Source organism: Thamnophis elegans, chromosome 5 (assembly GCF_009769535.1).
Source record: "Thamnophis elegans isolate rThaEle1 chromosome 5, rThaEle1.pri, whole genome shotgun sequence".
Classification (NCBI taxonomy): Eukaryota; Metazoa; Chordata; class Lepidosauria; order Squamata; family Colubridae; genus Thamnophis; species Thamnophis elegans.
Genome location: NC_045545.1, coordinates 15,773,999 through 15,789,158, shown reverse-complemented (window position 1 = coordinate 15,789,158; position 15,160 = coordinate 15,773,999). Strand labels below are relative to the sequence as shown.

The 15,160-nt window shown below is 35.8% G+C and overlaps 1 protein-coding gene across 1 annotated transcript in view; it reads right to left on the bottom strand.

Annotated features, from left to right (window-relative positions):
* The window catches only part of COL24A1 (collagen type XXIV alpha 1 chain), a 136,012-nt gene that overhangs the window by 9,686 nt on the left and 111,166 nt on the right, over positions 1-15,160 (bottom strand). Inside the window, exons 47-54 of the mRNA XM_032217720.1 lie at positions 13,923-14,030; positions 13,242-13,349; positions 13,107-13,160; positions 12,725-12,787; positions 9,866-9,919; positions 6,415-6,450; positions 271-306; positions 147-173 (exon numbers count right to left, since the gene is read on the bottom strand). Of these exons, the coding sequence (XP_032073611.1) occupies positions 147-173; positions 271-306; positions 6,415-6,450; positions 9,866-9,919; positions 12,725-12,787; positions 13,107-13,160; positions 13,242-13,349; positions 13,923-14,030 (486 nt within the window). The remainder of the gene's footprint in view (positions 1-146; positions 174-270; positions 307-6,414; positions 6,451-9,865; positions 9,920-12,724; positions 12,788-13,106; positions 13,161-13,241; positions 13,350-13,922; positions 14,031-15,160) is intronic.

Below are 15,160 nucleotides of genomic sequence, written 5' to 3'. Positions count from 1 at the left end.
TAATGAAAATGGAAGCAGAACTATAGCAGGATTAAATCATCTCCATTTAAATGGTGACTGTAGAAAAAAGCTTCGAAGGTTAGGTTTGTATCCTTCTGCTTTATTACCCAGTGATAAAGTTATTCTAATAAATAAATGGATCTTACTCTTGGTCCAGGGGCTCCTGGTGGACCCTAGAAATAAAAGGGGAAAAGGGAGTTTACAAGATTGTATGTTATATAAATTGGGCGATATACAATCATGTCTTTTGATAGTATTTTGATTCCTTACAGGCGGACCTGGACGACCGCGGGGTCCTTGAGGGCCCTGAATGGAAAAAAAGAGATAATAAAAATGTCTCAGTAAGATTACTTTAAATCTTCATGTATTACTTTGTAATGAAATGTAACTCGATTCAAATATTAAAGTAAATGTAAATGGGCCGAATTAAATAGGAGCTATTTCTCAGTACACTGTAGGCCATTTATCTCCTGATAAATGTATTTGTATTTATAAATGTGTATTTATAAAGCTATTCCGTGTTGTTGTTTTTAAATCTACAATACCTTCTAAAAGAGGGCAACCCAATAAGGCTGGATAAGCAATTTTATTTTTCTTTCCTTGTATATATTTGGAGGTCATTTACAATTGATTAATTAAATTATACCAGAGACACAGGAAGCAAGCATTTTGCATAATCCACAGTCAGTTAAAATGCTACTCTAAAACAATTCCATGCCCTACATCCTTAATTTATTATCAGTGCATAACTAATGCAGCTGTCAGATGCAACAGTCTGCAAATCTATTTTACAGAAGATAACATGTATTGCCTACAAATACTTCCCAATTATACAAGCTTCCTAAACAAATGAATCTGCATTGCTGTTGAAATAATGTCAGACTTGAGTAATTGTGCTGTACTCATACTGTGCCATAGTACTTTTTTTTCTTCCATTAAATTGTATCCAATTCTTGGAGACCACTTGGAGAAGTCCCCGCACTTTTCTTAAGTTTTTCCAGAAGTGGTTTGTCATATTGCTTCTTTTCTAGGGCTGAAAGAAAGTGTCTATACCAAGGTCACCCTAACTGGCTTTATGGCCAAGGTGGGACTAGAACTCAGAGTTTCCCAATTTCTAGCCTGGTGCCTTAAACCAGTGGTCTCCAACCTTGGCAACTTTAAGACTTGTGGACTTCAACTCCCAGAGTTCCTCAGCCAGTCTGAGGAACTCTGGGCTGAGGAACTCTGGGAGTTGAAGTCCACAGGTCTTAAAGTTGCCAAGGTTGGAGACCACTGCCTTAAACCACTATACCAAACTGCCTCTTATATAGTACATAAACAGGTACTTAAAGACTTATATTAAAAAGCCTAAAAATGTTGCACAAGTAGTTAGATAAAATATGTACTGGGTTGTAATAAATAAATCCACTCATAGAACGAATCCTTCCACCACCGTACCCAACCATTCAGGCAGAACGTATGAAGATTCTTGCATTAGAAGCAAAATGTCTTCTTCCTCAAGAAAAAAAATATATGTCCAGTTGCCTTTTGAAAAAGCACTTTTGAAACCACTAGTATGTCATGTCTATGTCAAAACAGGATGCCTTTAAATGATGAGTCTTTCCTTTTAAAACCAGCTCTTTCTTCAAGAGCTGAATGTAGCTGACATTGTAATATCTTCCTCAGAAGAGCAATTGAGTAGTCAGGATGAGAAAGAACAAGGGATCTTTTTCAAAAGCTGAGTTCTGGGGTCAGAGGGGGAACTTTGGTTTTTTCTTTGGTTGCATTAATTTTGCATTTAATCCAAAATTTTACCCATCTCTAAAATTTAAGAAAAAATAGCTCTGGAAGACATGATTGTGTGCTATTAAGTCAGTGTGAATTCATAACTCATGACCACATAGATTTTTCTTATGACAATGTGTCCCCAATGTGGTCCTTGAGTTCTCTCAATGGTATTCTCATTGTTGGAAGGTATAGGGGAATGTTGTACTGTAAGGATGATAATGGAAATAAACAAATTTCAGAGCAACTATCTTCTCTGAAATCAGCCCTTATGCCAACGATTGCTTTTAGTGAAGCTCTGATGACAGGGTAGAAAGACGACAATTTCCCTCTTAAAATGTGGGGTGAAAGAAAAATTCGAGCGATCTTGAGGTAAAAAATATGTTTGCAAAGAAGTAATAGCAGGCTTCTTTCAATGTTGCATTTTATTAGCTTAGCAGAGCCATAAAAGGCATAGTATACTTAATAATATAAAATGTAGAACATTCAGGAATTCAGAGACTCCACTTATAAATGTTCTTACTTTTCAAATTCCAATGTCAGACTGCTGCATGTATTAACCTAAGTTTACAATATTTCCCTGCTACGTGCAGGATTGCTCTTATAAATCTGCTTAAATTCCGCAAGGACCAAAATAAAAATTGTTGGTGAAAGAATTAAAATATGAATTTCTTTTAACAACATAATTATGAAGATAATAATGCTTCAATAATTCATTTAATTGTCCCAAAGATGCTTTTTCAAAAGCTAACTGGATTTTCTTTGTTTTTCCTTGAAGACATTTCGCTTTTAATCCAAGAAGCTTCTTCAGTTCTGAAGAACTGAACTGAGAACTGAAGAAGCTCCTTGGATAAGAAAAAAGTGCTGAGAAAGCATCTTTTGGACAATCATGACCTGGATGACTAAGAATTTCTATACACAGCTCATTTGATTGTTAGCACAAAGGCCTACAATTTTTTCATATGCTTCTACAGGCAGCAAATATGTTTTAATTTAATTATGTTACATTATTTTTATTCTGGATTGGGCAATCCTAAATTTATCACAGCTGAGCCTAAACTAAATATTCTCAGTTCCTCAAGATGGCTGAATAGGAACACAAGTTCCAAATTGCTTTTGTTCTCACCCTACATAATAAATGTTCTTTGATTGCTTATCAATTCATAGAAAGAAATGGAAACTGTTTAACAAATACTTTTCTACACCACTTTAAGGGAAAAAAACTTGTTCAAAAGTAAATAACAACAGGAGCTAGGAAATCTTTTCCCCCATCCTCAAAATAATACAATCAGATGTAGTGCAGAACTGAATGAAATTCTCTTAATGGTTTTCAACATAATTGGAAATAAAAAAATCTGCTCTTGTGAAGGCTACACAAATTGCTTTGTGTTGCCAAGAATTTATGTGTAATTCTTCTCTGACAAATCTCATGCAAAGAATGTCAAGATGGAAGAAAGAGTCTAATTGCCATGACCAGAAGATTAAATCATACTGATGCGGATTTTCCCCTGCAGCTCACTGGAAATACCATTAGCGAGGTTAGGAGTTTATGTCAGAGTAATTTAATGTAGTTCAGCAGATAAACAACGAAAGTATCTTTAGACACTGAACAAGTACAATACAATGAAATGCCTAAAGCTCCAGTCTTATATGTGTGTAGTAGAAAGAAATACAACCGACAATAATGGGCTAAAGCCATAGAACTGTCTGTTCTCATCAGGACTAGAAAATAGTATTTACAAGACCAGTGCTTGTTTTGTAAGTTGCCATGAGTCTGAACATGATTAATATTTCTAGTTTTCTCTTGCATGGGAAAAACATTATTGATAATATCTAGTATCTGATAGGAAATCCCTTATGGAAAAAGTGAAAAATGAGCTTGCGATTTATGGGTTTAAAAATCAGAAAGGATAGTATATGTAAAGAAGGAAATTATGATGTAACTTTAAAAGACAGGTTAAAATACAAATGTATTTATGATCATTATAAAAAAGATTGGAACCTGCTTTTATCTTTTTGAAACTTTCTTGTTTGATTTTTTTCCTTATTTGTATTAGTCCTTATGTTTTTGTTTCTTTTTAATATTTGTATTTGTATTGGTGGGCAAAGGATAATTGACGCGCAAAATATAGCCTCTCATTATCAAGACAACCCCTGCCTTCTCGAGGTGCCCACCGTTTTCCAACAGAAGGGGCTCTGACGACTCTTGGGCCCGGCGAGCTCAAGTAGTACTCAGCCTAGAATCATGGATCCCGTTGATTCGGGATGCATGCGACTCTACAGCGAAGGGATTGGCGATGCCGTACCGACGCTAAAGACTTAAGTCAAGTAAGTCAATATTTGTATTGCTTTTTTCTTGTCAAAATTTCTTCAGTAAAATTATATTAAACATTAACATATTAAAAGCATGTAAAGTTTGCTTTGTTGCCAACTAATTATCAACTTCCAACATTTAGAATTGAAGGTGACAGATGTGACATATGAAAAAAAAAGCATTATTTGTCCATAAAAGATATAATAATAAACAGATATCAATAAAGTTACTTCATCAGGGTTGGCCTAAAACGTTGGGATCAGCACCAAGCATATGCTGATTTCATACTTACGCATTCAAAAATTCTTTGTAATTTATTTGTGCGTATATTCCAATGATAGCTCACCCTTTCTTCTAAGAAATCATGTAGGGATCTTGCCTCATTTCTCCCCATAATTTTGAGCTAGCTTGGCGTGAGAGTGAATAATTGGTCACAACTTACCCAATTAGCTGCATAGTCCCGATACCTTCTCTGCTGTTTTATATTGGCTTGCAGCACACTGAAGACATTTTGATTACTATGAGAATTGCATTGTACCCCAGTAAATGGCTTACATGTTGTGTACTGTTGGACTTAATCTTTGGATTGAGTGATTTAATAGTACTGCAATCAGAAAGTCAACCAACCATTTGTCTAATAAAATGATTGCAGTAAGGGTCAGAATAGCCATTGGAATTAAAGGCAGATTTTTTACTTTTTTATGGCTTCAGTTAAGAAACCTGGAAATTGGAAGTTTAATGTTTACGTTAGAGATATTTAATCTCTTTAGACATTTCTAAGGTTTTCTGGACAAAGTAGGAGCACTTACATATTCACAGGAATTAGGCAGAATGTAGCATTTTAGACTATTCCTGAGTAAATAAAAACATGTTTCTCATTCCCAAAGCTAGTGGAGTTATTAGCAGGAAGGCCTACAACTCATAGAGTATATGCTTTATACAGGACCCAATCTGGCTCAGTAACTGGGACGAGAGGATTTGTCTTCTGAGCTTTCGGACTCATACTAGAGCCCACCTTCAGCGAACCTCTCTCTAGCAGAGTGTGTGCTATTCTGTGTGCCTGTGTGCATTTGCAGTGCCTGTTGTAAGTGGCTTTTTAGATGTTTGGATGAAGATGGGCTCCTGCATGAGTCCGAAAGCTTAGAAGACAAAACCTCTGGTCCTGGTGATCGACCCAGATTGGATCCTGCAATATTATCGTGGGAGATACATGCTTTATCCTCAAAAGGTCCCACAGTCTGTCAGTTCCAGGAATCCAAAAATGTATAGCTGGTACTAATATACTCACTTAAGAACCAATAGTCTGACTTTGTACAAGATATTATACATTTCCTAGGTTTCTTTCTTTTCATGAGTTGCAATATAAAAATGTAACGCAAAAATGTAAAAAAAAAAAAAATCTCTGCTCCATCTCTGTGATTTTTCTAAACAAGAGTAAGTGAATTTTATTGGCCTGTCTAATGTGCTCTGATAGAAACGGGCTTGTTCTGTATTCTTTTGCACAGGACACACCATCACCAGGAAGTACAGGGAAGACATTTTAACTATTCAACTATGATACCTGGATACTGGGTACATATACCACTCAGAGTTGATAATGACTACAGTGATATACAAAGCCAGCCAACCAGTCAGCCATGCAGCGGTAAATAAATCAGTCCAATCTTTTTGTTTAAAAGTTTGCTTACATTAAATAAAAACAAAATTTTCATCCTACTGTACTAATAACATGCATACCACCTGTTGTGCATCCACTTTGCTTTGGTGAGCCAACACTACTAGACAGGAGGCCATGTACTCGTACAAAATATCAGCCAGCCAAGAGACAATTTAGAACCACTGCAGTATGATATATAACCTGAAAACATATTTCAGTGCTTTGCTCAACACCCTTACATCGTGGCACGACAAAACCACGCTCGACTAAAGCACGCCCGATTAAACCGCGTCGCTGACGTCATCAACAGGGCGACAACAGCGAGCGCGGAGAAAGAAGGGCGCTTTAAATAGCGCTTTGAAAGCAAGCCGATTCAAGTTAAGGTAAGGGTTAGGTTTAGGGTTAGGTTAAGGGTTAGGGTTAGGTTTAGGGTTAGGTTAAGGGTTAGGTTAAGGGTTAGATTTAGGATTAGGTTTAGGGGGGTTAGGTTTAGGTTTAGGGGTTAATTTTAGGTTTAGCGTTTACAGCGTGCTTTTTTCTACGCACTGTTGTCATGCTGTGATGATGTCAGCTACGCGGTTTCATCGAGCGCCCCTTAGTCGAACGCGGTTTTGTGGTGGAACCCCCTTACATATATCCCTATTCCTCTCCACAAAGAATGAATACTGGTTTCACTTACAATTTCACCTCTGGATCCCTTTTCTCCTCTTTGTCCCTGGGAAAAAATGTAATTACATTAATCTTTTATATCCTCCATCATTTGCTTTCAATCACACTGAGATGTACACATTTGTAAGCACTTACATGAAAAAATGCATCAACATTAATTCAGCTGTATGAATATTTACAGAAATACATTTACTTTTCTACTGGATGAAAATTAATAACTTTGTAAACAGTTAAGAGTATTATACTATAGCTCAACTAATAAAAGCTTCCAAGGAATTTTACATAGCATGTTTTTTTTTACATAAACCTTTCTGTTTTTAAAATGTGTCTTAATTCAGTTTATAGGTCAGTATGATTCTGTTTGCCGTATTTCACCTACTGTATGTTTAGTATAAATCTATGGTAAATCACAATAATTATAAAGAAAGATAAAAAATTGTTCAGTCATTGAGGCACTTCCAACTCTTGGGACCCATCATATTATCAGGCTTCAGCTGCCAATAATGGCTTCTGTTGGCTATTTTGGTGATTGTCTTTTGTTTTTCTAAGTATCAGTCTTCTTCAACAATCCTTGACTTCACATTCTATGTCCAATGTATTTAAGCTTGAACGTCATTACTAATGCTTGCAGTGAGGACTCTAGAGTTTGTATTGAGTTCTTTTGTGACTGAATTGTCAACAATTTTCTCTAACACTACAATTCTTTTTTTGTGTTTTTTTTATTTGGAATTATTATATTGCTTTTTTTACCTATGTTTAGTGCTTAGAGTCATTAATGTGAGAAGGGCATCAGTTGAATAACATTAATACATTCAAAGATATCCGTTATTCTTTGTTCAGTTTCTAATATTTTTACAGTTATATATTACACTTGGGAAAACCATGTTTTGACAATACAAAATTGCCAGTTTTAAAATACAGCTAGATCTCTGAAATACTAGATAAGCTAAATAAATATGGGGAAAATATACAGCCTTGGTGAATTCCAGTTTCAATGCTGAAGCATTTAGATGCTCCATATTCTGATCTGAGTGCTGCTGTCTGGTCATCATACAAATTTTTAAGTAAACTGATGAGGTGGCCTGCCTGATACGCTCATGTTTTTAAGGAATATATATGATTTGTTGTAGTCTACATAATTGTAGTCTAATCAATAAAACAAATCAGAAGTCATTCTAAAACTATCCACTGAATATTCACAAGTATTCCTGCCTTTTTGAATCGACTTTGTACATTTCACAATTCTTGTTTCATGTACCGTTGAGAATTCCAGAGAATTATTTAATAATAATTACATTATTTAACAGTCTGTGTGATAAACAAAACGTTTTAATAATTTGAGAATGTTACTAGCCTCCTCAAAGGGCTTTTTAGGTGGCAAGGATATTGGGATATAAATGGATATTTCTCCAGTCGGTTAGGCTCTACCATGTCTTCCATTATGATTATGTGCTATTAGGTTAGCCATTACTCTTGAAATCAATTGGTTTTTCTTCAACATTTTTGTTAGTGATATTTTCTATAGTTCATAGACACTCATTTCAACATCTTTGGGGTTTTTTTTGGGGGGGGGTGTATTTCAAGATATTTTTCATTATGCAATCCTTAATATTACAAATTTCAGTATAGAATGCTTCAAGTCCATCTACTCTATTAGATCTATTCCAGGGGTGGGTTTCAACCAGTTCGCGGCGGTCCCTGCGAACCAGTTTGTTGCCGAACCCAGAAGTAAGTAACTTCCGGGAACGGCGAAGGGCGCGCCCGCCCGCCCACGGTCCTTACCCGGTTTTGACGAGTTCTGCGCTTCCACGCATGCGCAGGACGCATACAGTGCCTGCGCGATCGTCCAGGAGCAGCTGGAGCATCGCGCAGATGCTAGTACGCATGCGTGCACCGCGCGCGTGCACGAGGACACCGCCGGCCCCGTTCCAACCGAACTGGTTGGAACAGGGCGAGAAACCCACCCCTGATCTATTCCTTACCTTATGCCCATATTATGGAATATCGCAGTGTACCATTTGTTGGTCTGATGAATTTGCTTTCTTTAGTTTAAATTGTAATTTTACAAGAAATTTGTGGTCTGAGCTGCAGTCAGAACCACACCTTGTTTTTGCACACAGAATGGAGCTTTTCCAGATTTGACTGCTGTTTACCTACTGAGTTTGATTTTGGTGCTTCTTCTCAGCTAATGTATTGAGGTTTTTTTAAATTTATTGGAAGGTATTTGCCAGAAATGTTGACTTTTCTTGGCATATTCTTTATACGTCTGTAAATCAAGGTAATTTTTCCCATTATTCCAAGTATATTTCACTTCTAACCTAGAATTCTCATTTACTATAACTACTGTATTATGCTTTCTTCTGATATTATGTCAACACAGTGTTTTAAGACACCCTAAAACTGTTGGCTTCTGTTGCCTCTGCCTCTATGGTTATAGCATAGATTCGATCACTATAATAGTAATTGGATTGATTTGTTCTGAAACTAAACTGAAATTAAATCTATTATTTATAAATTGTCTGCAAGCATTTTGATTTGATTTTGATTCCTTTTTGTTAATAAGTAAGCCAGTAATGTATGAAGTAGGTCTCATTCCTTCTAACCTTTTGCAGACCATTCCAATTTGCTGATTTCCAGAATACCAAAGTTTGATCTTAACATCTCTCCTCTGAAAACATAAATTTGCCTTGATTCATGGTTCTGTCATTCTATTTATCAATTGTATAAAACCTTTAGAAAATGTTTATTTAGCTTCTGGACATATCAACAGCTGCATCCAGTATTAATCATACTTGCTTTCTGCTATTGGTTTGTTTGTTTATTCATTTCCTGTTTTTATTATTTTTATAAACAACTTAAGGTGGTGAACATAGCTATTTTCTCTTTCTTCCTAATGTTTCCACAACAACCTTGTGAGGTAGATTGATCTGAAAAAGAATAACTAGTTCAAAGTCAGCCAGAAGGCTTTCATGTCGAAAGCAGGACTAGAACTCATAGTCTCCTGATTTCTAGTCCAATGCCTTAACCCCTACACCAAACTGGCTTTTCCCAGCAGCTTCTGATTTGGGGATTCATATTCCAGTATTATTTTAACATTGTCCTGTTATGTTTTGTTACATTGAATATAAGGTTAATTAAAATGTTATGTATATAAATTACACAAATAATTTTCAGTTTATTAAGGATATATCTGAATGATTCAGTACTATCCAAAGCATAAAACATAATTAGGACTCTCCTATAGAACAGATTTATACATGTGTATTTTTTCCTGCTAAAAATAAACACTTATCTGATTTTTAGAACAGTTAATAAAATTTCCATATATTTCAACTTTTTAAATAAATATTCCTTGGCATCAAAAATGTTTATGAACTAAGGACAACATATCTTAGAAAACATAGAGAAAGCATTATGTGTAGGAATAAACATAATTTAAAATCGTGATGAGCTATACTTACAGTTTTGCCAGCTGGACCAACAATACCTTCGTAACCTACAGGGCCTGTGTTTCCCTAAAAACCAAAAGGTAAATAATTTGTAGAGCAATAACTGAATGCAAATGTCCTTATGTAAACTTCATGTTATGTCATACTTTTATTTACATTCCATTACCAAACAAATATATTCTGGGTACAAGATAAATGTACAATGCAAATTTAGTTTAACTCATTTTTATTTTCATATTCTGCTTTGCATTTCAGGGGGGCATTTATGAAATTTTGAATAATGTATTAAAGGTAAAGGAATTTGACTTCTGTTTATTTAAAACAGCAAGCAAGTATTACATTTCATGTATACATTTTGTGTTTAGATTAACAGAAATCTCATATATAGTATGCTGCAAGCTGTAATTTAAGTAAACAAGCAAGATCACCACTATTTTTTTTCTAACGAAGATATATTGCTTTACAAAACAAAAATAATACAATTTTATAAAGTTATTTTGATTATTTCTTTTACTCAAATATTTTTCCTTGAATGCAAAGATAAAGATATGTACTACTTTATTAGGATATTGCTGTCTAATTCTACAGTCCAGTTCTCCCTAAAGTTAAAAAAAAAGAATTAAAAAAATCAATAAAACAATTAGAAGTAAATGTATAAAACCAATACTAAAAACTAAGATTAGTCCTAATCTAATAAAGTTTTAAAGACTATGTAAAATATTCAAGGAGGAGGCCAAGTATATTTTGTGCAGGAGGAAAAGACTTGGTCTATGTAACAAAAAACTTTTTTTTCTTAATGATAAATTCATTACTAATAATTGTTTGGGAAAAGCTCAAAGTTATATAGCAATAGCGCTTAGACTTATATACTGCTCTATAGTGCTTTACAGAACTCTCTGAGCAGTTTACAACTTCAGCATATTGCCTCAACCATTTGGGTCCTCTTTGTAGCGATCTTGAAAGCTGAGTCAACCTTAGTCAGGATTGACCTCTCGGCTGCAGGCTGAATTAGCCTGCAATACTGCATTCTAACCACTGCATCACCAGGGATCTTATCTGATAAGCATGGTAATTTGTGTACATATGAATGAGGTAGAAGAACTTTGATGGATCTGAACTAATGGTGGGTGGACCTTAACTGAGAAGGTCTGAACAATCTGGGAGAAACATTGAAAGATTTATTTCCAAGTGAAGTATTTTGGGAAACCATGATTAAAGAGGCAAGAAGGAGCCAGTAGAAGGCCATCTGCTCACTCCAATCAGATTTTCCTAAGCTTAAGATAAGGAATGTAGTGATTGTAAGATGTGTAATTCTGAGATTAATTATGATATTCAGGATTACCTTATTTTGTGCAATGTAACTTGCTTCATATATGTCACTTCTGTAATTGTTTCCTGATAAATGGAATTAGATTTGGGACCTACATCATGTATAGATTTACTAAGATGTTGTCTTAATTATGTCTGAGTTCAATAGCAGAAAGGAGAAGCTTCTCAGGACAGATGGACGGCTTTACGTTTACACCAACTGATTCAGGAGTGTCCTAACTCTCGAATGCCAATCAACCTCCTGCTTCTTCACAGTCCTACAAGACCTATGCCTGTGACAGCTAAAGTTTGACTTGTTAAGAACACTCCCATGTGGTATCTGCAAGAATTAAACTCTGATGGTAGAGAAAGAACAACTGTAAAAAGGCAAACATAAAATTTTGGTCATGCTAAACTATTTAGAAAAAAATACAATCAGATTAAAAAGATAGATTAAAAACTTGTATGCCTATATCTTGCCCATATCTAAGACAGCATCTTTAGCAATTTATCTTGAAATAGGAGGAATGTGGTTCAGGTACCCATAATTTTAAAATGACCGTGATTGTTTATTTTGGTTTTAAACATACTGAGAAGACTGATTTTTACAGAGCTTTATCTGAATGTTTTCTCACTTTTCTTTGGAGAGTCTCAACTCTGATCAGCAGATATTGCCCATTTAACCACCTTCATCAGCTGTTTTTAAAAAGTTCTAGTAGACATTGCCATCTGGTGGCCAGAACTAATGTTTTTTTTTTCCAAATATGAAATTTGGTCAGCTATTTAGGTTTGAGAAGAAGAGAATATTTGTAGCTCGTGGAGTCCTCGGTGCTCTCTGAGCTTGACTAAATCCAGAAACTGGTAAAGAATTCCTGGAAGCCTGGATCTCTGACCAATCAGCCATCAATAAGTGCATAAGCAACATTTACATATCATTCATAAGAGAAAACAAAAAATTAAAAAGGAAACAAAAAGATCAAAATACCTTGCCAGCAATCAATACCCATATAAACAAGGATTAACACCATGATTAATACCAGACCAACAATCAAGCAGTAAATAATAACCCATCAAGAATCTACCAACTCAGATAAGCAATCAAACAGTAAACAACAGCTTAATCAAGGAACTACTAAGAAGAAAACACTCTCACTAATGCTAACTGGGCAAGTCACTATATAGAGAGAACAAACCCCACTCCCTTCTAACACTGAAGATATTTTCTAGTTGAGTAATGCAACATCTTCAAGAAAACAACCAAGCTCACAGAGCACCAAGGCTCTACTAAGATATGTTACTCAACTACAGCAAGAGCAACACCATAGGTCCATCTTGTACTTTTGGCATTAAGAATGCTTGGGCTCGTACATCAGAGCTGCAATAAGATAGACAACAGCTTTGGTGTTTGATTTGTGTCACTGCTTCTACTTAAGTTCTTTATGTTGATTTTAGATACATATTGATTATTACCGTAGCTTGCTTACAACTGACTGGTCTGATGTGAATAGCTGTAAACAAACAAATAAGTCTTGATATTCATATAAATAGGTAGGAACTACTTACTATTTCACCTATTGGGCCTTTTGGTCCCAAAATTCCAATTAAACCATGATCACCTTCAGGGCCCTAAAATATAATGCAACACTATTTGGTTTTTGTTTATTTATTTATCAAATGTACAACAATTGGATAAAAATCACAGATACTAAAAAAACCAAATATAATATACAGTATATATAAATATATACATTAAGAAATAAAGAGTATTATTCAGTGGCCTCATGTACATGTTAAAAAGAGAGACAAAAGAGACCTGAGCCCTCACACAGGCCCAAGAGTTGGGCTTCTCATTCCATATCATCTTTGACTGGAATCTTCCATTTAATTCCATTCGTCTTAAAGATGCTTAATATTTATTTAAACTGGTCGCAAAGAAACCACATACCTTGGGACCTGGAAATCCTTGAAATCCCATCATACCTTGATCTCCAAATTCTCCCTGTAATATTTGCAGACAAAAGGATTAATATTTTGGAATGACATCTTAATAGATACTTTACATGCCACAGCAGATACATACGGCGAGTCCTTTCTGGCCAGGAAGTCCTAGTGGGCCTTGATCACCTTGTGTCCCTGGACGTCCTCTTCTACCTTGCTTTCCTGGATGTCCCCGAAGCCCTTGTTCACCCTGCAGCAAGCCAGAACGAGAATGAATACATCTTGTCAGAGAGAGAAAGAATGCCATCAGTCTTCCCAGTTATACTAGATAGGAAACAGACCAGATGAGCTACTTCTACTCTGCTGTAAACTACATTAACAGAATCTTGCAAGACTGAAAGTACAAATCTCCCACCATTTCCTTTACAACCTGAGCAGTTGGGGAGGGTCCCATTTTGAGGTTCTTTTCCCACTCATTATGCAGGTGTGGGGTGTATAGTCTCTTATCTGATCACTGTTCCTTAAGAATCATTGCTTTGCCCAACTTCCCAGTGTCTTTCTCGCATACCATTACATTAGCAAAGAATCTTTTTGTTATTAATAAAAGCAATTAAAATAATTTTAAAAAGTTTATGCACAACTTGGCTTTTACTGTATTATTTCATAAGCCACCCCAGGGCATGTTGGAGTGTCTTATAAATTTATTTATTTACTTAGTATATTTATATAGCTGCCTTCTTACAAACACATTACTCTGAGTGGCGTACAACACAACAGTTGCAAACTCCATAACAACCTAAAAACATCAAAAACCCCAAAGTACCTTTAGTCCTGGGAGGCCAGGGCTTCCTGACAAACCTGGTGAACCTTTTGGTCCATGACTCCCAGGATATCCTGCTAGTCCAGCTATTCCTGGGCTTCCTCTAGTACCCTTGACAAACAAAATCCAGTTAAACAGAGTCCCTTAAGTCAGCCACCCCATTTATTTTTTAGCAGAGGACAAATACAAGTTTTAATATATTCAGAATAGCCACTATTATTTCATATATAAATTTGACTAGCCATGTTCACATACTGTGATGCTACACCCTTGAAATAATAATGCCATTACAATAAGCACCATGTACAATGATGATGTTACCTAAAATATCGGTACAGCAGAAAGAAAGCAGCATAAATGAATACTAACTCTGTAAACTAGTTTCTAATTCAGAAATTCATTCATACATTTCACAAAGCTGCAAACGTCAATATCAAACTAACTACCGTACCTACACTGGTCAGAAATTCCACCAACATAACAAGATAAAGATGGCTCCAATTAAGACAAAAAGGAGTTCTTGAAGCTGACCTTATTGTAAAATGTTAAGGTGAAAATATGAAAGGCATTGCTTGTGTTCCCATTGTAGCACATTCTGTTTTTATGCATTAATGAATTTTTGACACAGTTGCTTCCCAGAGGAAAATGGCTGGCATTATTTGAGTGGGAAGTGACATCTGTAGGAAAATACTGACATTCTATTCTTGTCTAAAGTTTGCTATTGCACATTACTGATGATGCAATTTTTTACTTGTAAATGTGTTTTTATTTTCCATTTCCATTTTCGTACAGTCACATATATACTGTGCAGAACCGGGGCCATATAACATTAAACAATAATCACAGCCATTCCTCTTGTCAACAATACCCCCCAAAATAGAAACCCAATGTACCGCTGCGACCCTCCATACACCCTTTCTTTCACCCCCCTCCAACTTTCCATCTTCCCTCCATCATTCCCCTCTACCCTACTTCTCCTCCCCCTCTACCACTCCTGTCTCCCGATACACTCCCTCCCTTCCTTCTCACCCTCCCTCCAATCCTCTCTCCCACCCTCTCTACCCCTCTTTCTTCTATCCCTCTACTCCTCCTTTCGGTGTATTTCTACTATCTATTAATATATTCAGCTTGACCTATTTTTACACTGGAATTAAAGAGCAACAGTATACAAGTGCAATCGCGTTACTTTGAAATTTAACACATACTATATATCCCCCCTCCCCCCTAAGACCCCACCTCAT